Here is a 22,521-nt window from a genome sequence, read left to right as displayed (position 1 = left end):
CTCTATCAACCCAGGTGTGCAGAGCCTCATCCAAACCCCCAATCAGCAGCCGCCATTGTCCCCCTATCCACACAATGGCAGGTACCATCCTTGGCGCCCCGTTTTACTGTGATATCAAGTTTCTAGGCGCCTATCAGCTTCCACAAAACTTGTTTCACTTCTTAGCCTGACTGCAATCTCAAGGATCGTTGGCCTGCTCAGGGCCTATCGCCTTGTCGTGCCCCCTCGCAGACTTTTTCCTGGTACCAGCCACGGCGGGTTTATACGGAAATACTTCTATTCTTCCCGCCACTTCAGGTCCGAATTACTCGTTAGGAACGTATAACTCTGAGGCGTTACTTGGCTAGACACTACAACGCTAGGCACCCCCTTGAAGATCCTTTCAAAAGTTCCTCATGCTGTGGCTCGAAAACTGCCATACATCACGTCACTAAGACTTGCCTCCATAATGCCCTTCTAAGCAGGGTGATGTACCGTCAGTACCTCTTATGGTAGCAATGCCCCTAGTGGTTTTCCAACCTCGGAATGTATCTTCTTCTAACTGCAGGAAATGAAAAAGGAGTATCGTCATATCGCAGTACCCACCTAATACGCCTCATTACTATCAGCTTGTTCCTTTTTTGCAACATCTTATCAGTCGCAATATACTTGGCGGCTTGAAGCTGAACGTGTGCGGAAGATCCCACCTTGGTAATGCTCCAACGTCTCCGCCTGGTCGTCTAGCTATGGCCTCTTCTGCTAATGAGCACGCGAGGAGCGATGTGTTATGCCACCGGCCCGCTACCCGTATCCCCATGTGGAGGCTTCCTCGTACGAGACACTTGCTTGTGTCCATTAATAGTCTTTACCGCGGGAATGTGCCTCAGGATGCATATCTGGTGGCACATTTAGGGAGGTGGGCGTCGATATCATATACTCAAACCATGCCGTAGACTCGTAGTGGCTCACTCCCCCTCGCCGTGAACTGTGTCCTTCGTTACAGACTGGCTTCCCTCACTGCTGGTCCTCTGAATCTCTTTCAGGTCAGTTTCGTGCAACTCGTTCGCACTGCTGGACATTCATTCAATATTAGCTTGCGTCCCTTCTTCCCTAGTCTGTCGCTATTATATCGTCGTTGTTGGCCTCTGAATGGCTCCGCTCACTGCACGATACCTGTCGAATGACAATATGCTTTCCTATTTTTATTTCTTTATCACTCTCATTAGCTTTGCCTGGGCATCTCCATACGATCCCCGGGAGCTCGACTATAATCTTAATCAGAATCAGTCAGCAGTTTCGCCCTTGGACTACTGGGGGTCATGGGACAATCATACATTCAACCCTTCACCACGAAACTGGAGGTTTCCTTTTTATACATTTTTCCTTGACAGGTGAGCCTTATTTAAGATGGACATATATACCTGAGACTGATGCATATTGCCACAGGTTCGCGAATGGTGATCCCACGAACGATAACGCCAACGGCACTTCGTTCGAGCAAGATATCTTCAGCAACCAGTTCCGCCATGGTGGTGATGTCTCTGGTCTACGAGATTCGCTTGATTACCTTCAGGGGCTAGGAATAAAAGGCTTGTACATTGCCGGCTCTGCCTTCATTAATCAGCCTTGGACAGCCGATTCCTTCTCCCCAATTGATCTCACCGTACTCGACCACCACTATGGAACGATACAGGAGTGGAGAGATGTGATCAAGGAGATCCACAGCCGTGGAATGTATGTCGTGCTCGACAACACGTTTGCGACCATGGGAGATCTGGTTGGCTTTGAAGGGTACCTGAACGACACTACACCTTTCACACTCAAGGAACACAAGACTGTTTGGAAGAGTGATCGTCGGTACCTTGACTTCGATATCGGCAACAATTACAATGAGACTTGCCAGTATCCCAGATTCTGGAACGAAACCGGATTTCCAATCGAGAAGTCGTACACTGATCAGATGAAGGGTTGCTACAACTCTGACTTCGACCAGTATGGCGACACTGAAGCTTTCGGAGTCTATCCCGATTTCCAACGTCAACTGACCAAGTAAGATATACTCAAGCAGACTGAAATAATTATCCCTCTAACTTCAATAGATTCGCTTCCGTCCAAGACAGACTGCGCGAGTGGGTCCCTTCAGTCAGACGGCGCATCCAGCATTTTTCTTGCATCGCGATCAATATGCTTGACATCGACGGTTTCCGTTTTGACAAAGCCACTCAGGTAACCGTTGATGCGCAAGGAGAATTTGGCAAGCATATCCGTGAGTGCGCTCGAAAGTTGGGCAAGGAGAACTTCTTCATGCCTGGCGAAATCACGGGCGGTAATTCCTTTGCTTCAATCTACCTTGGAAGAGGTCGACAACCAGACATGCTCCCGGCCAATTTGTCGTCTGCTGTCGCTCTTACAAGCCAGTCCAACGACAAGTACTTTATTCGAGAAAATGGAAAGAGTGCGCTCGACGCTGCGGCCTTCCATTACACCATATATCGTTCGCTCACTAGATTCCTTGGCATGGACGGTAATTTAAAAGCGGGCTATGATGCACCACTTAACTGGGTTGACGCATGGAACACGATGATCATGACTAACGACCTTATTAATGCAAATACTGGAGTTTTCGATCCGCGACACATGCATGGTGTGACCAATCAAGACGTGTTTCGCTGGCCTGCTATCACGAATGGAACGGAAAGGATGCTGTTGGGCCTTTTTATAACTACCATTCACCTTCCCGGCATTCCTAAGTTGACTTGGGGAGAGGAGCAGTAAGTCTAACAGACATCCCTTCTATGTATTCTCCTAACACCCACTATAGAGCCTTTTATGTTCTCGATAGCACTGCCAGCAATTACATCTACGGCCGACAGGCGATGACCAGCTCAGTCGCATGGCAGATGCACGGCTGCTATGCTCTCGGATCCACGCAGTACTATCAAATGCCTTTGAACGCTACACGACGTGGTTGTGAGGACGACAATGTCAGCCTCGATCATCGTGATTCCTCACACCCTGTCCATAATATCATCAAGCATATGTACTACCTGCGTGAGAAATACCCAGTGCTTAATGATGGGTGGTTCCTCCAGCAGCTATCTAACCAGACCTATGAGGTTCAATACCCTGGTAGCTCTGGTGTTGAGACTGAAACTGGTATTTGGAGCGTTGCTAGGGGAGAGTTCGCTGGCGCTCAGAACCTCACTGGACCTTCATTAGTCTGGTTGGTATACAGTAACAAGAATGATTCTTCGACGTATACATTCGATTGCTCCGACAAAACCAAAGCGCTCATCGCCGCATTCGACGAGGGCACCACAGTCAAGAATCTCTTCTACCCCCACGACGAAATCACGCTCAAGTCTTCGCCCGCTGCACTTGGATTTGGGGGATCTACGAAGAACAACGGATGCATCGACAGGGTTGACATGAAGTCCTACGACTTCCGAGCCTATGTCCCCAAGGACCAGTTCATCGCGCCTCCTCCGATGATTACCCGTTTCGTACCTGGTCACGACATGAGACTCGTCTCCAAAGTTGCCCCAGGTAATCAGGAAGAAATCGACATTGAGATCCATTTCACTGCCGAGATGAACTGCAACAACACCGCCTCCGTACTGGAAATCAACTCGAGCACGGAAGATCGTCGGATCCCTCAAGTGGACTACGGTACCATCCAGTGCATTAAAACGGACGCTAATGGCACTGATGTCCCAGGATATATCGGCAGCATACCTACTGCATGGACCTTCAAGGCGAAGCTGAAGAACGTTTCTAACGGTATCCACACAGTCACCGTACGCAATGCGACAACACCAGATGGAGCTTTCACAAACTCGGCCGACAAGTTCATGTTCCGCGTCGGGCAGTTAGATAACCCGATGATTTTCCCTAGGACAGCCAACTACACTAGAGCATTGATCCATAAGAACACAGAAAACAACACATTGTGGATCTCGCACAAGGCCGCTGGTGCAGACAAGTGGCGCTATTCGATGAACTGGGGCTCGTCCTGGAGCAACTGGGCCGAATACCACGGAGGTAACAATACTCTCGAGGAACAAGCGTGGTCTGGTACCAAGAAGCAAGAGTGGGAAGACGAGCACATCATCGCACAGTACTGGAGTAAACTGGCTGGTAGCAGTGCAGTCATCCAACATGCCGATCTTGGTAGAGAAAACGAGCCCCCACGCCGCTTTCCCCACATGTTTGCTCATGGACCATTTAATCAGTACGGCTTTGACGCCGGTCTCAAAAATCAACTGAAATTAGGATCTGATGGGCAGTGGAAGTTCCATTTCATGAGCGAGTGGCCAGATATGTTCCAACTCAATGTATGGGGCATGAATCCAGACGGACAGCCGGATGCCACAGGCGTTTACGGAGACATCAATGAGGATGGCATTCTTGATCGCTTACCTCCCAGCTCACTGTCAAAACTTGCCATCAACGTTACTAATGTGCCTCCGTCGCCATACCTTGCATACGAGCTTCACCTAAACGATGGAACGTACCGATATAAGCTCGTTCCCGTCGGAAACATACGGCACCAACTCGTACTCTACATCTCCCTCTTACTTGTACCCATGCTGTCTGCCATCCTGGGAGTTTGGCTGTATATGCGTGCGTTCTACGGTGTCAAGTTCAACGAGACTGGTGTTGCGATAAAATTCTCCCTGCTCTGGCTACCATTCTTCGGTAACAAGAAAGCAAATGACAGCGATGACGATGATATGCTCACCGAAGTCGATGCCACTCCCGCTACTCTCATGACGGATAAGCGACGATGTGTGCTCATCGCTACCATGGAATATGATATCGAAGACTGGGAGATCAAGATCAAGATTGGAGGTCTCGGAGTCATGGCTCAGCTCATGGGCAAGAATCTCGAACATCAAGACCTTATCTGGGTCGTTCCCTGTGTTGGAGGCGTTGAGTACCCACGGGATCAAACTGCTGACTCGATGGACGTTAATATCCTGGGAAACAGCTATGAAGTGCAAGTCCAGTACCACGTTCTCCGCAACATCACTTACGTGCTTTTGGACGCCCCTGTCTTTCGCAAACAAACAAAGTCCGAACCATATCCTCCGCGTATGGACGACATGGACAGTGCTATCTACTACTCTGCATGGAACCAATGCATTGCGCAAACACTTGAGCGCTTCCCCGTCGATCTGTACCACATCAACGACTACCATGGTGCAGCTGCGCCGCTCTATCTGCTCCCTAAAACCATCCCCTGCTGCTTGTCTCTGCACAATGCCGAATTCCAGGGTCTTTGGCCCATGCGCACCGTTTCCGAATGCGCCGAGGTGTGCAAAGTGTTCAACCTACCGCAGAAGATAGTCGAAGAGTATGTTCAATTCGGTTCCGTATTCAATCTACTCCATGCCGGTGCTAGCTACCTCCGTGTTCATCAAAGAGGTGTTGGCGCCGTCGGCGTCTCCACGAAATACGGTAAGCGGTCGTGGGCACGTTACCCCATTTTCTGGGGACTTGCGAAAATTGGCCCTCTGCCCAATCCCGATCCTACCGATACTGAAGCGTGGAACAAGAAGGTGTTGAAGGACGAGGACATCCAGATCGACGAGGCCTTTGAGGCCGCCAGACCTGGCCTCAAGCGACAGGCGCAAGAGTGGGCCAACCTAGAGCAGAATCCAGACGCGGAGCTGTTTGTCTTCGTCGGTCGTTGGTCCACTCAGAAAGGTGTTGACTTGATTGCGGATATCTTCCCTTCCATCTTGGAAGAAAACCCAACCGCCCAATTGATCTGCGTTGGCCCAGTTATCGACCTTTATGGGAAATTTGCAGCGCTCAAGCTGAGTAAACTTATGGTCAAGTATCCTGGAAGAGTCTTTTCCAAGCCCGAGTTCACTGCCTTGCCTCCGTACATCTTCAGCGGTGCTGAATTTGCTCTCATTCCCTCTCGCGATGAGCCTTTCGGACTTGTCGCTGTCGAATTCGGACGAAAGGGCGCTCTTGGTGTAGGCGCTAGAGTCGGTGGCCTTGGGCAAATGCCCGGATGGTGGTATACAGTCGAATCGACCACCACTACCCATTTGCTAAAGCAGTTCCGCGGTGCAATTGAATCAGCGCTCGCATCCAAGCAAGAAGTCCGCAGAGTGATGCGCGCTCGTTCAGCGAAACAGCGCTTTCCAGTCCAGCAATGGAAAGAAGATCTAGGCATTCTACAAAGCAAGGCAATCAAGAACCACGACGCGGAAGCCCGCAAATGGCGGTTCTGGCCTCAATCGACAACCAGTGCGTCTCGAGCCACATCAACTATCTGTGATCCCGCTATTCTACATGAGAAACAGCCACAGCTACCAATGCCGGGCAGCAGTGTCACGGAGTTTACCTCACTCCCACGACCAGTCGGATCTAGGGCGTCAAGCTCCCGCTCAACAGTAGATGTCAACGGTATCCCCATGCCCAGGAGTAGGCAAGGCCTGCCCCCCTCGGGGCTTGGAAGGATGCTATCACTGGGTCGCAGGAAGGGACCAGGTCATGTCGACGGGGACGAGGACGAAGAATGTGATTTTGTTGATGCTAACGCGCCAGCACGCACTGACGAGTACATTATAGGGGAGGAAGAAATTGAAGTTATTCCTCGACAATTCCACGAAGGCCGTCCCGTGCCAGCTGCACCATTTGCCGACCTTTCCCCTCCTCTCCAAAGCCCTTGTCACAGTCCAGCTGTTTCCATCTCCGATAGCGGCTTCAATTTCTCAACTCTTACACCACCAACGCCAATGTATATGCAGACCGCTTCCAGTCGATCCTCTTTGCTCGAGATCGACGTCATCGTTGGTGACAAGACCGATTTTAATCTCCAGAAAGTCGATCCTTTCTTTACCGACTCAAACGGCGAGTTCTACGGTATATTTGAAAAGAAGCTCGCTGGACTAAACGGCAAAAATTCAGTCTCGGAAATGTGTATCGAGGAATTCATTGTACAGAGCGAAAAGCAGTGGTTCGACAGATTCCGCACCGCCAAACTGAACTGGATGCCCCCTTCGAGTTCGGCCTCGAGTACAATCGCTCCATCTCGACCAAATTCTCGGGCCGGAACAACCGTGACGGCTGAAGAGCTCAACGACAAGGACGAATTCCTTCTTGGAGTGGATTACAAGCCACCAAGAGGATTGAAGAAGTACATGCAGTACAAGTGGGGCGACTGGCCGTTCTACTCCTTCGTTCTCGCCATTGGTCAAATTATTTCAGCCAATTCGTATCAAGTCACTCTTCTCACAGGCGGTATTGGTCAACAAGCAACCAAGCTGTACGCAATTGCGACAGTTTATCTCGTAACGTCTTGTATATGGTGGCTGTTGTTCCGTCGCTTAAAATCTGTCTATGTTCTTTCTAGCCCATTCGTTATCTACGGCATTGCCTTTTTCATTCTGGGTATGTCGCCTTTGGCTCCTACCGCTACGGGACGCTTTTGGGTTCAAAATGTCGCGACTGGTTTATATGCAGCCGCGTCATCCAGTGGATCTCTCTTCTTTGCTTTGAACTTCGGCGACGAAGGTAAGCAAAGGAATACCGAATCCTGTTGTTTCTATTTAGCTAACAATAACTAGGCGGTGCCCCTGTCCGAGATTGGGTCTTCCGCGCCTGTGTCATCCAAGGAACCCAGCAACTTTACGTGACCGCACTCTGGTACTGGGGAAGCCTTCTCACATCCACGAGCTCAGCAACCTACAAAGGCTACGCTGCTATGGTCACCTCTCCCAAACTCGCCGCCGTTACCGTTCCTCTCGCTGTTGTAATGTGGATCTTAGCCGGCATAATCCAATTCGGCCTCCCCGACTTCTACCGCCAGACACCCGGTTCAGTCCCTTCGTTCTACACCTCCCTCTTCCGCCGCAAAATCGTCGTCTGGACCTTTGCCACCGTCCTTATCCAGAACTACTTCTTGTCCGCTCCATACGGACGCAACTGGCAATACCTCTGGTCCTCCAAAGTCGCGCCGACATGGGCTATTCTCCTCCTTGTTGTCCTCTTCTTCGTAGTGCTTTGGGGAGTCTTCCTATCCATATTCGCCGCACTCAGCACCCACCACTCCTGGATCCTCCCTATCTTCGCCATCGGCCTCGGCGCCCCACGCTGGTGCCAGATGCTGTGGTCCACTTCTTCCATCGGCCTCTACCTCCCCTGGGCCGGCGGTCCCGTCTCCTCCGCCCTCGTCGGCCGCACACTCTGGCTCTGGCTCGGCTTGCTCGACACAGTCCAAGGAGTCGGTTTTGGGATGATCTTCCTACAAACGCTGACGCGCCTCCACGTCACCTTCACGCTCCTTGCTGCCCAGGTGCTCGGGTCCATTGCCACGATTCTCGCGCGTGCTACCGCACCTAATGCGATTGGGCCGGGCGACGTGTTTCCGGATTTTTCGGCGGGGATCCAGCAGGGCCTGGCGAGGCCGTGGTTCTGGGTTGCACTTTTGTTGCAAATTACAATTTGTGTTGGTTTCTTCAAGTTCTTTAGGAAAGAACAGTTAAGTAAGCCGTAGTTGTGACGGCCTCCTTGTATATTGTTGTACTACACCTGACTGGTCTTTTGTTATTATTGAGACGGGAATTAAATCGTAACATAATCTAATTTAAAACAGTTAGAGTTACAATAATATTCTACCAGAGAAACACTCTTACATTTGAGTGACAACTCCCTGAATATAATCGGTCCATGTCATGCTTGTAGTCTTCAGTCGTCCAAATCAGTGTTCTATATAAGATTTTTTAAAAGTGCCCTTTGCAGTATTATCTAATAGAGTTGTTTCTAAAAAATATTATTCTTAGGCTTGTGTAAGAGAAACATACCTTACTATTATAGCATTAAAACTAAGCTATACCCTTGTTATTTAACCCAAGTGTGTACCTAAATGTCGTTCCGTAAAGGAAGAGTATCTGTAGAGAGGGCTTTTGTTTTAATATTATATAAAATACTAAAGCTTACATAAATGTAAACTTAGTTTATGTTGAATGGACTCTTTCAGCTAGCTGCTTATGGTATGAGCACTTAAGTAGCAAGAGTAAGAGTAGTGTACTGTGTGCACAGCGTACGGAGTGGGTAGGGTGGGCAACAGATTTCTGGTCATTGCTTGTCTTCTTTCTGCGTACGGATGAAAGGGGAATATCCACACGTTCGCGCACAGGTTCGCGCACAAGCATCACGTGATATAGTTACGTGATCCTTCTCGCGCGATAACTAGTATCCAGACCGTAACGCTGCTGCTGCGTACGGACAGTTTAAGTATTAATTAGAAACTTTACTACTAAGGATTTAACTAATACAGGTTTCTAGGCACTACTTAACTATACAAGATACCGGACTAAGCAAACCAGTGGTGGAGGAACTAAAATAGAGCTGAACATCTAGCTAGCTGTATCAATGACAGGTTTCCCTTTAGATTCTTGTGTTTCTTGCGACAAGACTTTTACGCGGTGAATTTATGCTACTTAACGCTAAGATAACACGCATCCAGACTACTGACCACACCAAGTTGGATTCATCACCATAGTGAAAAATTTCCATAGTTCGCTCTCCCTCGCTTCCGTGCCCGTGTCCCATGCCTCCTCATTCTCCAGCTGATCCATCCATCCCCTCTCTATGTCCCTCCTCTTCTCGCCCCCCTCTTCATTCCACTCATTAAACATCCTTCTCGACTCTCCAGCCACCTCCTCCCGCTTTCTTTCTAGGTCACTCTCGTGTCTTTCAAAAGCGTCTCTTAACTTGTTAGGCAATATATCGAACCGTTTCTCCTTGATTGACGGGACGTTGTGCGTCTCGATCGCATGCATCGTCCACTGCCCGGCCTTTTCGAAGTAAGCATTGCATCCAGACTCTGGGCATAAGAAAGGCTCTTGCCTTCCCTCGTCAAAGTGATGCCGGTCTAGCGCTTCGATGACGAGAGGGCCTAGAGCGAAGTGTTGTAGAGCAAGTCTGTTCCTCAAATACCTAAGTTTCTCGAACTCGCCGACAGGCCCGTGGAATCTTTTCATTGGCATGAGGATTGTTTTTCGATTAAAACATGGTGCAACCTTTCTCCATTCGCCGTCTAGCGTAGGTCGATAAAGTGATCGTTGCCATTTGTTCGTAGGCAGGGTTATGGTAGTATTCTCAGGGAGAGAACTCGCTTCCTCGAGGACAAACGCTGAAACGTCGATCTTAAGCGGGCAAGACTCAACAAGAATTTTCAAGCAAGGGAAGGCAGGCTTGTTATAATCCTTGTCCGATAGAGACTCCCAATTCTGATTGATTACCGCCCTCCTCACTCTTGGGAATCTCTTCTTCAAAGTATTCCAGAAATTCCTTACTACATCTTGCCGGATATCTCTTATGCCGTCGTGTAGTGGACCTATCCTATTATCAGACCCATGTTGGTACTCGACTTCGACGTTCTGCACGTGAGCAAGAAAAGGCAAGTCGTAGCATGTACCGCCAGGATACCCGCCCTCAAGTAGCCAGTGTGACTCGACAAGATAATACGTATTCGGATCTGCCCAAAAAAGTTTGGCGGCCTCGATGCGAAGCCTGGAAGACACTCGCATTACCTGGAAGAGGGTAGGGGCGGAACAAAAGGCCAGGATACGGAGCTGAAGTTCGGTGGGTAGTTTGTTGAATCGTGGGAACGAGGCGATTTGGACGGCATTAGTCTGAACATACAAGTGAAAAGGAATGCGTTCTTCCCCGTCGAGTGTTATGTGTAGGTTCCAGTTGAATGATTTCGTCCATGGCGGTTGAGGCAGCATGACACGTAGATTGCAGACACTTTGTTGTGTGAACATTTTGGTTCGGGGCGCAAGAGATGGTGTGGAGTCGGGAGACAAATGTTGTCCGCGAGTAATGTCTTCGAGCTCAGCCGCAAAAGCCCTTCGGTTTTTGTGGGTCCGCTGCTGAGAACTGCAGGCTTCAATGGACTGTATTTGGGGGGCACAGTGCTTTCGGACATTTGACTCTAATCACTTCCTTGCTATTGGTCGAATTGACGAGTAAGGACCAGCGCCCAAACAACAAAGATTCTAATATTAGGTAGCCAGAAACGGGTGGCGCACCGCGCCACATGAAGCAGGTAACCGCAACCAACAATCTCCCACCAAGCTGCAGGTCGAAACGGTCTCAGAAGAATATTCGCCCGGTTCGAAGGATAATCAAAAGGTCAATTGCTTAACGATGCAAGAGGCTACAAGAGTATAATTTCGTAAACGCCGTCGTAGTCGATAAATCCCTACACGATAGCTGCTCTACTCTCTCTCGGCAACAGCACGTGATTGCACTCAATCATCTATAAAATCAAGAAAAACTGTACTTGATACAATAGAAACGCCTGTTCCTACGGCAATCCATCAGATCCTATCTGGCAGCCAGCACTCGATTGCTCCTGATCAGCTCAAAAGCTAAGAAGAGCATTACATAGTACGATGCTATAGGGGGGTCTGCCCAGAATGATCTCGAGTCTCGCATCATCCAAAGAAGAGAAAATGCCTCACGGATGCAGTCTAGGCGACCAATAAGGGAGGGGGTGCGGGGTTGAGGGAAGAGACGATGGAGGGAGGAGAGTAGACTAGAAAGGGAGGCGTGCTGTTATAACATCAATGTTAGCAACAATCGAAGTTTAAAAAGCTAGACTCAGGGTAAAACAATATCAGCTGCAACACAAAAAGGACTAATACGGAAGGAAAACTGCGCATCAAGAAAGTCGGGAAGGGGAACAAAACAATGCCTAAGACAATATCCAACAATTCGTCAATTGTGATTAACGCTGGTGATGGCCCCTTTGCTGAAGTACTATTGTGCTAGAGGTATTGCCCTTAGCTTAATAATGCTGTCCGCAGCTACTGCTAGGCGTATTGCCTCAGTACTCAGGAGGAACATCTAGCTCTGTCTTATTTGGTATAAGGTCGTCAGCAGCGTATCTCACCCTTTCATGCTGTATTAACCTCTGCCTACAATTCTCTCCCACGCCGCACAATATCGCCCGCAACTTATACTCACTTATGTTGTACAGTATTGGCCGCCGCTTATCATTCTATTTTATGCTGTACGGTACTGGTCGCAGCACCTACTTTTAGCCCTATATAGGCCTTATCATACATGTAAATAGCTTCATCGTTGACTTTTGTCGAATCCGAGGAGATGTGTAACCCGGCCAAGCCACTATCTACTAATGACTGTACTTCTCTATGTATCATGACTGCCTAGAGGCTCCACATGAATAAAACACACTTCCACTGCACCACTAGCCTTACAATTACCGTACTAGATAAATTTAGCGGAAAGCTAGGGGATCTATTTAGCTTTCCAAGGAGCAACCTCATGCTATTGTCGCTCCGGTAAGTCTGGCGTTCAAAGATCACACCGCGACTCTGGCTTGAGCGCCTCAGGCTCTATAGATTCGGACTAGCATAATTTGCACGTCCCATCCTCAACCCTCCCTGTCGAATACAGGGCCCAAAACTGGGTTTCAACGAGCTGCTCAGCCTCGGCTCAGGATGCCCTCACCCAGCACAGCCATAGCTCAGGCTGGAGCACGAGTAGCTCAGGTTCCTGAATGGGAAAGGAAATTGCTTGGGTGGTGCACATTGGGATATCGTACTATCTGTATTAGATTGTAGGAGAGATTTTCGAATGACCAGACAAAAGCATCGGAGTTATTTGAGAGCCTGATAAAATTTGTATCAAGGATAGTGCCTATAAGGATAGAAATGAAGTTGTATATATTGAGGCCGAGCAATGAGGATAGATTTTAAATGAAATTGGTTTTCTCCTAAGGGCCTCTCTTAGGACCTTGGCTACCAGCTCACTGTCAGACTACACGCTTCCAGTTCTCGAACTCATAAATCCTTCAAGTTGATATAACGGCTTAAGCTGTGCCTTTCGCTGGAAGAATATATATTTCTTGATCCACCAAGGCAGCCAAGTGCGTAGTTGGTAAGCGATATGCCGACCAGTTGGGACTCCAAAGATGAAATCGAGTTCTTCGAGAGTGCGTTGCCTGCGGGAAGCAGGTAGTCAGCAATCTCATTTCAGAATTGACCCATGGGTGAAAAGTCTTACATAGTTTCAGGGACGAGAAAGAAGATCATTATGAAGGCTAGAACATTCAGGCCAGCGTAGAATGCAAATGCTTTATCAAATTAGCAAGAGATCAAACGTGACGATCATCGCACATACCACCGGTAGGAGTGATCTTGGCGAGCAGGGACGGAAAACTCAGCGTCAACGCAGATCCAACTGCATTATTCACACATATCGTAAATGCGCCACCGATTTCTCGATGTGAAAGTGGAAAAGACTCGCTAAAGTAGATCGACGGAAGAGGACCCATGCCTAACAAGTGTAAGACAGCTTCAATAACGGAAAGTAGGAGTTGTGCTCACCAGGACCGTATAGGGCCGTGAAGAGGAAGATAAAGAAAGCAATGAGCGGTACCCTCGCGCTAACTCCCGTATCGATTAGGAAACAGAATCCAGCTGCGAGCAAGCACCATGCCATGTTCGGGAAGGTCACGAGGAGGAGGTTGCGCCGACCGAACGTATCCATAGTGTACACGGCCGGGATTGCGAATACAAACATGATCAGACCAAAGCCCATAGATACCAAGAGACATTCCTTTGGACTGTATCCCGCCTCGGCAAAGATGGTTGAGGAATAGAAAGCCATGATGTTAATTCCAGAGAACTGTTGTGAGATGACAACAACTGCACTGGCGACAGTGGCGCGGCGGAGTCGAGGTACTGTAAGAAGATCCTTGATACGACTACTGAGCGAAATACCAGCAAATGCGTTGTGTTCCTCGGAGATTTGGCAATGAGCGTAGTAGAGTTCTCGCGCTGCAATGACCTCAGTGTTTCGAACACGGCAGAGAGCCTTAAATGCTTCTTGATATCTTCCTCTTTTCAAAAGCCATCTTGGAGACTCAGGGCAGAACCAGACAAATACGACAATGGGTATAGCCGGTACGAAGGCTGCAGCTAACTGGAAGCGCCAAGCAAGTTCCCCAATACGGAAGAAGATGAGGTTCGAACACTGCCCGATGAAGATTCCGAACGCTACCCATAGTTGGAAGCTTGTGACCATTCCACCACGGATAGATGCAGGGGATATTTCTGCGGAATAGATTGGGATCGTGGAGATTTTCACCCCCATGCCCAAGCCCATGAAGAGCCGACATAACAACAAGCCCCACCAGTTTTGCGTAAACGCTTGAGCTAGCACAGGGAAGATACAGAAGAGGCCAGTCAGGAAGATGGTACCCCGTCGTCCTAGTGCGTTGTTGATCGGGTCGGCTGCCCACGCACTTGCGAGTCCAAAGAGAGTAGGTCCAGAGTTAATTACACCAACGAGCCAGGTATCGTGCTCGATACCGAATTCCTGTGGAAAAGAAAGATTCTACTCCGCTGTTAGCGAGGAAATTACCGAAGTTTATAGTGTGAACTCACTGCGCCATTCGCACCCGTATTGTCCCATCCTTGAATCGCCGAGCCAAGTGAGCACAAAGCAATGGCATAGTACAAATCTTTTGGGAGATGCCATCGGTGGGTTGTTTCTCGGCGGATGTGGTACTTGTCCTCCTCAAGTAGCTCGGGAATGTTCTCGTAGTCGGTCGGCTTTTGAGCAGCTAGTGCACCCTTCCAGAATACCTCCCTTTTCTCTTGAAATCCCCACGATTCGCAGAATGCATCGACCTTGTCCCGGAGATTGTCTTTGGGAATTCCGGCCAGTGGATTAACAATCTTAGCGTTAACATTACGGGTATAGTCGATAGCAGCATCGATGTTCTCAGTAGTGACAATGTTGTCAACCTTGTTGTCGGTAGAATGAATGCTAACGGAAGCCATGATCGAATGATGATATCCCAGGAAGATGGTCAGTCTTCTCTAGAGAAGAAAGAAATCGCTGTTGGAGGAATATGGGCCTTATATAATTATGCATTTTACACGGAGAAATCGGCGGGAACAAAATTGGCCTTCTGGCCTAGTAAAATGCCCTGTGTGCGCTCCCTGACGCCAGACAGGAACTTATTCAGTGGCTGGCTTGACACAACGTGACCAACTTGCCACATGGCTAACATTTTGGGCCTAGATCGTGCATAGAAACCTGGGGGACCCCGTGGGGCACGCTCCGATTCCTTTGTTTCCCCAATGGCCCTGTGTGCACCCGCTCGCCAAGACGCGAATTACTAATTACAAGGCGTGAGACAGGAGGGGGATCGGCGCCGAGAGTCCCTTGCGGTTAAGAATCTAGGGACCATGTATTTTTTTGATGTTGTATCAAAATGAGAAACTCTCGCATATTGAACGTTTCACAGGAGAGAGAACGCTCCCCGGAAATGGAGGAGTGTCAAAATCAGGACCAATGCAGAACATGGGAAACTCTTCGGTGTCAGATCGATAATTTCGCCGGGAATAAGACCGAGAGACTCAGTGCCCTGTGTGCGACAGCCGCCAGATTTTCCGACTCCACCATGCCCTGTGTGCAGCGCCTGAAACAAACACCCAGCCATTGGCTAACTCATCTTAATAATTCTTCACGCTGACGCAACTGTGCCCAACAAGCAATTTTAGGCCAACCAAGTTCTTGTGCGGCCTGAGATCGCTAGAAAATCTCCACAAAAACTTGGCAGTGCCCTGCGTGTGCACCATTGTTGATAGAGCACGTGGGTGCTTTCGCAAAATGCCATCGATATATAGACTCCAACAATGTCGAGATAGCTTCTATCAAGAAAACTCCATTTAAACTTCCCAATCGTTGAATCCAACACCTTTAGCACATCTCTCTATATCAAGAAAATGGGCAGTGTTGAAACGCAATCATGGCTGCAGAAGCTCGAGGAGCAGTGTAAACCACCTTCCACCTAGTTTCAAGACTTCCTCTAACATAAGCAGTGAATGTCGATGTCGACTGGATGGACCCAACATACTCCAAGAACCTCCAAATCATGCCAAATGACATGACCAGCAATAACCTTTGGGTCAATATTCAAATGTCACACCCCAACAACAAAGAGCTCTTCAATAGTTCTGTGAAGGAGCTGAAGAACGAGGGCTGGCTCGCTATCTACAATCGCATTGCTGTTGGATTGTGCAAAGCGAATATCAATAATATCAAGGGTCGTGTAGCGCTGCAGGTAGACCCCCACGAGGCGTACAATACCCAAGCTGTATTAGACCACGCTCGCGCGTATGCTCGTGAATTCGAGCGAGCTGGAATCCCGAAGACGAGGTATTTCATCAAGATACCATCCACAGGACCGGCATTGAATGCTGCACCCGCCCTGGAGGCCGAGGGAATTCGCACCCTCGGTACGGCGTTGTTTAGCTTGCCGCAAGCCATTGCGTGCAGCCAGGCCGGAATGCTCTACATCAGCCCGTACTATAATGGTAGGTGTAGTTTATTGGATATCGTGGCAGGAAACTAACATAGAAACAGAAACTCGAGCGCACGACGATCTCAGTCTATGGCCAAATGTCGAAGATCCTGCGACTCAGCACACCATGTCTGCGCGTATTATCCACATTCTAGAGACTTATAAGCGACTGTACAAAGAGACGGGCAAGGATCAGCCTCTTCTGAAGAATGCGAGGTGCGACATACCGTAGAAGTGAGCAGAGTCCTTGCTGACTATTATAGCTTTATTACGCCTAAAGAGGCGATGGCCGCTGGGGAGATGGGATGCCACTCGGCGACGATCTCTCACACAGTACTGGATGAATTGGCGAAGCTCCCTTATGATGGATCCAAACAGCCGGGAGAAGGGGTTCCAAAGCCCGCTCATGCATACAAGAACGCTCAGCCGACGCCGGAGCGGCTGAAGATATTGTCTAACGTTGACCCGTTGGCGGCTGCGGATTGGGATGGGAAGCTTGCAAGCACCGACATCGACTATCTCGCTAACAACGGCGCGGAGCTTGAGAAGGCCATTGAAAAGGATCCAATCACGGTCCAGCGATTAGATGATGCTCTGAAGCTCTTCCAAGGAGGGATTAGCGAGAGCAGGGGAAAGATCGAGGAAGCCATGAAGAAAGTATAGATGATCCTTTCACGCCAGGAGTTCGGAAGGCGCACTCCTCACGTGCGAAAGGCAGACTGCTGGGGATAGATGTCTGTGTGGGGGAATAGCCCGAGGGGTGGATCGAGGGAATCATAAATAAGGTTCTCGAATAGAGCAATATGATCCTGGGTTCCTCCAGTGGCCCCAGACTTGAAATGATCAAACATTTGGCAATCCAATTCACTACCTGAGACATCTGCAGTGACTGCAGGCTTGATTGGATTCATGAGATTAAGGCTAAGTGAAAGATTGTCCGATGGTTGGCTGAGATCGTGGCCATGTTCTACCCCAAGAATGTTCCCGGTGTGGAAAACTCCCGTGCTAGGAGAGCCGTTCAAGGCAGCAGGAAAATTCAGGGATCCGTCCAAGGTCTGGTCAACCGAAAAGGGCACCAGCTCCGGTATCTGCCGTTGCGGGCACACTTCTTGTGCTAGAGTATCCTTTAATACAGGCATATCTAAAACGGGAAGGTCATGAGCATTTTCGGAGACCTCGTGATCGTCACTGGACCCATCCTCGATTGGATTGTCACCAAAACCATTAGGGAAGGTACCGAACACCTCGTTTTCCATGTTTAGAAATCTCTGCAGTTGCTGGCCCATTGGCCTAGCGTTCCTCCGCGCTACTGGCGCTCCGTTTGCTGATCGCCACCGGTTCACTTCTGCGAGTAGTTCATCTCGTTCCGTTAAAATTTGGCGAACCTCTTGCGCAACAGACAAGCACATTTTTCTCTGGGTTATATGTCGAGCGATGCTTTGCTCAACAATCATGTGCTTGTTAAGTCGCCGTGTTCGAGCCAACGAAGGCATCTGCTTCGCGAGATCCTGCTGTTATGAGCAATGAAGGAATGAGAAGTTGAGAATGCGGCGAAAATAACTTACTATCAACCTGTCATTAAAAGCTTCACGTCGTGATTTTTCGAAGACTCGGTGAGCAGCCCGATCCTCGGGTGTCCACACCCGTACACGCTTCTTCTTGGTCGCCATTTGCGAGTGGCTGAGGTCACAAACGAACGGCGTCCGGTGTCAAATCAATCTGGAATGGGTAAGGCAGTCATACGAGGCCCGCTGGACGATAACGAAGACGTCAGAAGTTCAATGTCGGAGGCAAGATTGAGGCGAGGACAGGTGGAAGGGAATGTTCGACCTCGGAACTTCGGGGACACTTGGCCCGAAGGAGAAAAGAATGACGCTGCATCTGACTCATGACTTCATCTCGACTCTGATCGAGACAGTCAGTCCAACTTCTTCATCGGCCTCTGGGTGATATCGTTTTGCTATGGACACTCAGCTGATGCTTCAATTGGCCCAGCCAGACTTCGGGAAATCACATCGTTCCTACAAGATAACGACTTGTTCACGTGAGGCATAGTAGAGATATTTTTACTGCGTAAAGCAGTGTATAGCGGCGCCTTCCATTTGCCAAAGGTTCAATTAAAGTTTTCGATTGCATTTTCAATGCAAAACTTGAATATTGTTGATGAGGGAGGGAGTCAAAGCTGACAGTATGTGCTCTACGCAGACAGGATGAGAGACCTACGGCTAAACCCTGTTCACTAATCACCACCCAACTTTTGTTCCAGACGAGAAACGCAGGCAACGCCATCATTACGCAAGGTGGCTTTTCCACGACACCTTCAAATTAGCCCATTAAAGCCTAAACTACGAAGAATGCGATCCCATTTACCAATCGGCGAGTTGGAGATGGACATAGATATCGTCCGCCGCTCGTATCTCTATTAATCACTGTACATTTGAGCGGAAGGGTTGTAATCGCCAAGAGCTGGAAATACCGATTCCTACGACAGGCAGCCTAGGCGGAGTGGGCTTAGCGGAGCTTGAAGACACTTGGAAGGCAGGAAGAGGGCGAGCTGTGACGGGAGGGCTGAAGAGATGTTACGAAGAGGTGGTGGGACACGCGTCTGTTGAGCAAAAGGAATCCGCGGGTTGCGATGAGGGCGAAGAGGGGAAGGGAGTAGTGTGTATAAATCTATAGATGCGACAACCTTAGAAGAACAAGAAGCATCGATCCTTCAAATCAACAACGCCTACTCATACGCCGGTCTCAGCTTTCCAGAACCGCCACAACAACCACAGCTAAGAATGACCAAGCTCATAACCATCTTTGGCGCCACCGGCGCTCAAGGATCCTCGGTTCTTAATTCCCTTGCGTCAAACACCTCCCATCCCTTCACTCTCCGCGGTATAACCCGTAATCCATCTTCCTCCTCAGCTCAAAAGCTTGCAGCTTCGGGGGTCGACGTCGTCAAGGCAGATGGCTGGGACAAAGATTCCCTAATTTCCGCATTCAAAGGAAGTTGGGGCGTATTCGTGAACACTAATTCTGATGACGCCGTGTTCGAGAATCCGGATGAGAAGAAAACGGAGTTCGATCTCGGTAAGATCATTGTGGATGCAGCTGCTGAAGCGGGGGTACAGCATTTTGTGTACTCCGGAATGGCTTCTGCAAAGGAAACCTCAAAGGGGAAAGTATCGGTTGATGCATTTGACCGTATGGCGTGTCCCGTCTTCCCCTGTTCCACGTTCTTTTTTCTGACACAGCCATAGACAAGCACGCCATTGCCGTCTATGCGCAATCCCTCAAGACCTTCAAAACTGTTGCAACTCCCAGCGCAGGATGGTACCTAGAGAACTTCCTGCTTGAGGATATGGCCCCAATCTTCGGTGGGTTTCCTTTCATACCCTCCGAGAACGGAACTTTAGTCTTCCGGTCTCCACGTTGGGGTGGAAAAGAGGATGTGCCATTCATTGCAGTGGGTGATGACTTTGGCGACATTGTGCATGGGATTTTCTTAGAGCCGGAGAAGTGGAATGAGGCGTTAGTGCAAGGCGTCAGTGATGTGAGGAGTTTCCAAGATGTGGCTGCGGCGTATGAGAAAGGTACGTCCCCATTATTCCATTCTAGATAATGGTCAAGATGTTGACAGATACAGCGACTGGAAAGAAAACTGCGTTTGAAGAGATCTCGAAATGGGAGGATCTGGAAGTGTATGGTATCCGAGCTCTTGAGACCGTTAAGGGGATGTTTGGTTTTTGTCAGGAATCTGGGGGGCGCTATTATGGAGTGGAGAACGAGAAAGCAACGGCTGCGCAGTTAAAGAAGAGAGCCGCCGAGGCAAGGGGACAGACTGGTGAGGAGACGAAGTTGATGACACTCGAGAAGTGGTTTGAGCGGGGCTTTGGGCAGAAGTGAGCAGCTTGTGTGAGCGTTGTGTGTCATTTTCGTTCTTCTTGTACGGCTGGTTCACTGTCATCTAATACTAGTCACTATTGGTCTCTGAAGTAACGTTTGGGCCGCACACCGGCACATAGTCTAGCAGTGAAGACAAATGTAACATCTAGGCTCCCGTAGTCTTTGTGATAATTCGGCAATAACCAAGCTTCTAGACATCCGGTCGCAGGGCTGGCTGCACAATTATGCGAGTAACATTGTATCACAATGCAAGCGCCCGCGGTAACCACTAATTCAGACCTTAGAAGGAAAATTCCTAGTCAGTTGCACAGACCAATTTAGCCAAAAGAATCGAAGATTTTGGATCAGCCGTACGCTTCTCCTTCACCTTCATCAGATGCTTTCATGATTTCAACACCCATTTGGGTATTCTCTCACAAACCATAGTGAGCGGTATCCGGTGGTGACTCCGTGACCCTGTGTAGGCGGGAGATGAATGTTGTAGTCCCGGAGCAGGTAACCTGGAAATGTGGCATCACTTCGGCTCTTCGACGTTGGATAGAATAATCAGATGGATGAGAAAATTGAGAAACTCGTGCCGTGCAGATTGATCGTGCTATCCCTTACAGCTGTACCAACAACCTCATGTATGTAGCGGGAATAATCCAGAGAGCTAGTTGATAAGCGCTATACTCCAGCCGTATCACGGCACCCTCGGGCCATAACTTTTCTCTCTCGCTTCTTGCATATCTCGTTCTCGTACGCCACAATCATGAAGTTTCCCAACCTCATCATCCCATTCCTGAACATGGTCGCGGTCCTGCCGCTTGTTTGTAGTCACGCTATCCAAACCCCATTCACTCTTAATATCTCCGAGGCCCACACTATCGTCAAGCACTGGAATCTCCCAAAACCACTAGAAGACGAGACGTGGGCGAAGTTTGTGTACAAAGGAAACACCTTGGCGAAGATGTTCTCCGCCGACGATGCCGGTGCTAGCGCTTTGTTCGATCCTTTCCTGGGTTCGGCTGCTAGCCGCTTCACCAACTTCCCCAGTACGTATCCCTTGCCTCCAAAGGCAGCACAAATTTAAACTAACTCCAGCGTGGCCAACAGTACGTAGTACGTTACGTTTAAGCTTTTTTCTGCTAGTAACTTCTTAATTTAGTAGTACTTTTATACGTAAGCAGTAAATTAATTAGCAAGTACATAATATAACAGTAACTTCTTAAAATTCTTATACTTTTGTACTTTTTATAAGAAGTTTTGTTAGTCTAGGTTAAAATTATTCTAGAAGAAGCTTTTTAGCCTAGATAAGGTCCTCTAGAGTAGTTAATTTACTTTTTATAGCTCTATAACATAACTAGTTTTTTTAGAGCTGTAGAGCCTTAATTATACAACCTGCTAAGCAGTTTTTATTAATTATAACTGTTCTCTTACTTTTAGAGAAGGCTCTCTTACAGTTGCAGCTTGTTAAGGGTATATAGAGGAAATTAAGGGCAATTTTAAAGAGCGTAGGGTAGGAGTAACAACTAACTTTAAGCTACTAAGTAAGAGGTAATTAGAATAGCAGAGATCCCTTTTTAGCTAGAGAGAGGTCTTTAATGTAGCTGTTATAGTATTATTAAACGCTAGTAAAGTTGTAGATCTTTCTCTTTCTTATTACCCTCTATCTCTAGCTTGTTAGGACAACTCTAATAAGCAGAAGGATTAAGATAAGGCTGTACGCCTGCTGCAATAGAGGAATTAAGACATCTAGCTTATTATAACAATTAATAAGATAGGTAATAGGTTAGCAAATAAAGAGGTATAAATGTCACGGTTATGTTACAGCTATCCAACCCCTGAGTACCCTAAGGGCTTGGCACGGGGTATATAGGCTCCTCGGCCTCCGTACCTCTGCCTCCGACCCTAAGGTTTACTCTCGTTACCCCCCCTATCCTGCATTCCCTCTCTGTGACCTGTGTTTCCTGCTCGATACCTCTCACAATAAAATAAGAAGCTTTTCTAGGGCAAAAGTTAACTATTTTTATAGGGGGCTATTTAGCACACTAATTAGGCTACTGTGCTATAAAATGCAGAGTTTTATCTAATTGTTACTTTAAAATGTAACCTTAAACAAAGCTTTTAATGTAATAGCTAATAGGGTCTAAAAACAGAAGAGAAATCTCCTAAAATATAACCTCTCTAACCTGTACTACAGGACGTACTTAGCAATTTACTGTACAAAAGTTACGTCTCACATTTTGACTACTTTTGTACGCCTCACGTGATTACTACGTTCACGTAGTTAC

General features: G+C 48.4%; 8 protein-coding genes across 8 annotated transcripts; 4 read left to right on the top strand and 4 right to left on the bottom strand.

Moving 5' to 3' along the window:
* Positions 1-1,167: 1,167 nt before the first annotated feature.
* On the top strand, positions 1,168-8,544 carry BDR25DRAFT_378495 (uncharacterized protein; the record flags this gene model as incomplete). Its single annotated transcript, XM_033697549.1, has 6 exons — positions 1,168-1,370; positions 1,426-2,028; positions 2,079-2,750; positions 2,801-6,270; positions 6,358-7,512; positions 7,566-8,544. The coding sequence occupies 6 exons, from the start codon at positions 1,168-1,170 to the stop codon at positions 8,492-8,494; spliced, it is 7,032 nt and encodes a 2,343-aa protein (XP_033542647.1). The 3' UTR covers positions 8,495-8,544.
* A 923-nt stretch (positions 8,545-9,467) lies between these two features.
* BDR25DRAFT_345960 (uncharacterized protein) lies at positions 9,468-10,769 on the bottom strand (the record flags this gene model as incomplete). The annotated part of the gene is made up of 2 exons (XM_033694101.1): positions 9,468-10,515; positions 10,648-10,769. 2 exons carry the CDS (start codon positions 10,767-10,769, stop codon positions 9,468-9,470), a joined length of 1,170 nt encoding a protein of 389 aa, XP_033542646.1.
* Positions 10,770-12,792: 2,023 nt separating this feature from the next.
* BDR25DRAFT_378490 (uncharacterized protein) lies at positions 12,793-14,822 on the bottom strand (the record flags this gene model as incomplete). The annotated part of the gene is made up of 5 exons (XM_033697548.1): positions 12,793-12,976; positions 13,039-13,108; positions 13,156-13,311; positions 13,362-14,373; positions 14,424-14,822. The coding sequence occupies 5 exons, from the start codon at positions 14,820-14,822 to the stop codon at positions 12,793-12,795; spliced, it is 1,821 nt and encodes a 606-aa protein (XP_033542645.1).
* Positions 14,823-15,773: 951 nt separating this feature from the next.
* On the top strand, positions 15,774-17,014 carry BDR25DRAFT_328466 (aldolase; the record flags this gene model as incomplete). The annotated part of the gene is made up of 4 exons (XM_033692392.1): positions 15,774-15,822; positions 15,870-16,364; positions 16,414-16,567; positions 16,615-17,014. The coding sequence occupies 4 exons, from the start codon at positions 15,774-15,776 to the stop codon at positions 17,012-17,014; spliced, it is 1,098 nt and encodes a 365-aa protein (XP_033542644.1).
* A 653-nt stretch (positions 17,015-17,667) lies between these two features.
* BDR25DRAFT_239013 (uncharacterized protein) lies at positions 17,668-18,021 on the bottom strand (the record flags this gene model as incomplete). Its single annotated transcript, XM_033685656.1, has 2 exons — positions 17,668-17,859; positions 17,917-18,021. Coding segments are annotated over 2 exons (297 nt in total), but the record flags the coding sequence as incomplete, so codon positions are not given.
* A 284-nt stretch (positions 18,022-18,305) lies between these two features.
* Positions 18,306-18,749, bottom strand: BDR25DRAFT_83049 (uncharacterized protein). Its single transcript, XM_033699122.1, has one exon. It carries the CDS (start codon positions 18,641-18,643, stop codon positions 18,392-18,394), a length of 252 nt encoding a protein of 83 aa, XP_033542642.1. The 5' UTR covers positions 18,644-18,749; the 3' UTR covers positions 18,306-18,391.
* Positions 18,750-19,137: 388 nt separating this feature from the next.
* Positions 19,138-20,249, top strand: BDR25DRAFT_294840 (NAD(P)-binding protein; the record flags this gene model as incomplete). The annotated part of the gene is made up of 3 exons (XM_033688807.1): positions 19,138-19,546; positions 19,603-19,935; positions 19,989-20,249. The coding sequence occupies 3 exons, from the start codon at positions 19,138-19,140 to the stop codon at positions 20,246-20,248; spliced, it is 1,002 nt and encodes a 333-aa protein (XP_033542641.1).
* Positions 20,250-20,999: 750 nt separating this feature from the next.
* On the top strand, positions 21,000-21,619 carry BDR25DRAFT_318247 (uncharacterized protein; the record flags this gene model as incomplete). The annotated part of the gene is made up of 4 exons (XM_033691733.1): positions 21,000-21,282; positions 21,332-21,342; positions 21,399-21,409; positions 21,595-21,619. The coding sequence occupies 4 exons, from the start codon at positions 21,000-21,002 to the stop codon at positions 21,617-21,619; spliced, it is 330 nt and encodes a 109-aa protein (XP_033542640.1).
* Positions 21,620-22,521: the final 902 nt, after the last annotated feature.

The sequence above is a fragment of the Lindgomyces ingoldianus genome (genome assembly GCF_010093535.1).
Source record: "Lindgomyces ingoldianus strain ATCC 200398 unplaced genomic scaffold BDR25scaffold_37, whole genome shotgun sequence".
Taxonomy (NCBI): domain Eukaryota; kingdom Fungi; phylum Ascomycota; class Dothideomycetes; order Pleosporales; family Lindgomycetaceae; genus Lindgomyces; species Lindgomyces ingoldianus.
This window is presented reverse-complemented; position numbering and strand designations above follow the sequence as displayed.

Bases quoted from the DNA above. Each gene is read 5' to 3' on its own strand.
- BDR25DRAFT_83049 (XM_033699122.1), bottom strand. From the start codon at position 18,643: ATGATGGCGTTGCCTGCGTTTCTCGTCTGGAACAAAAGTTGGGTGGTG.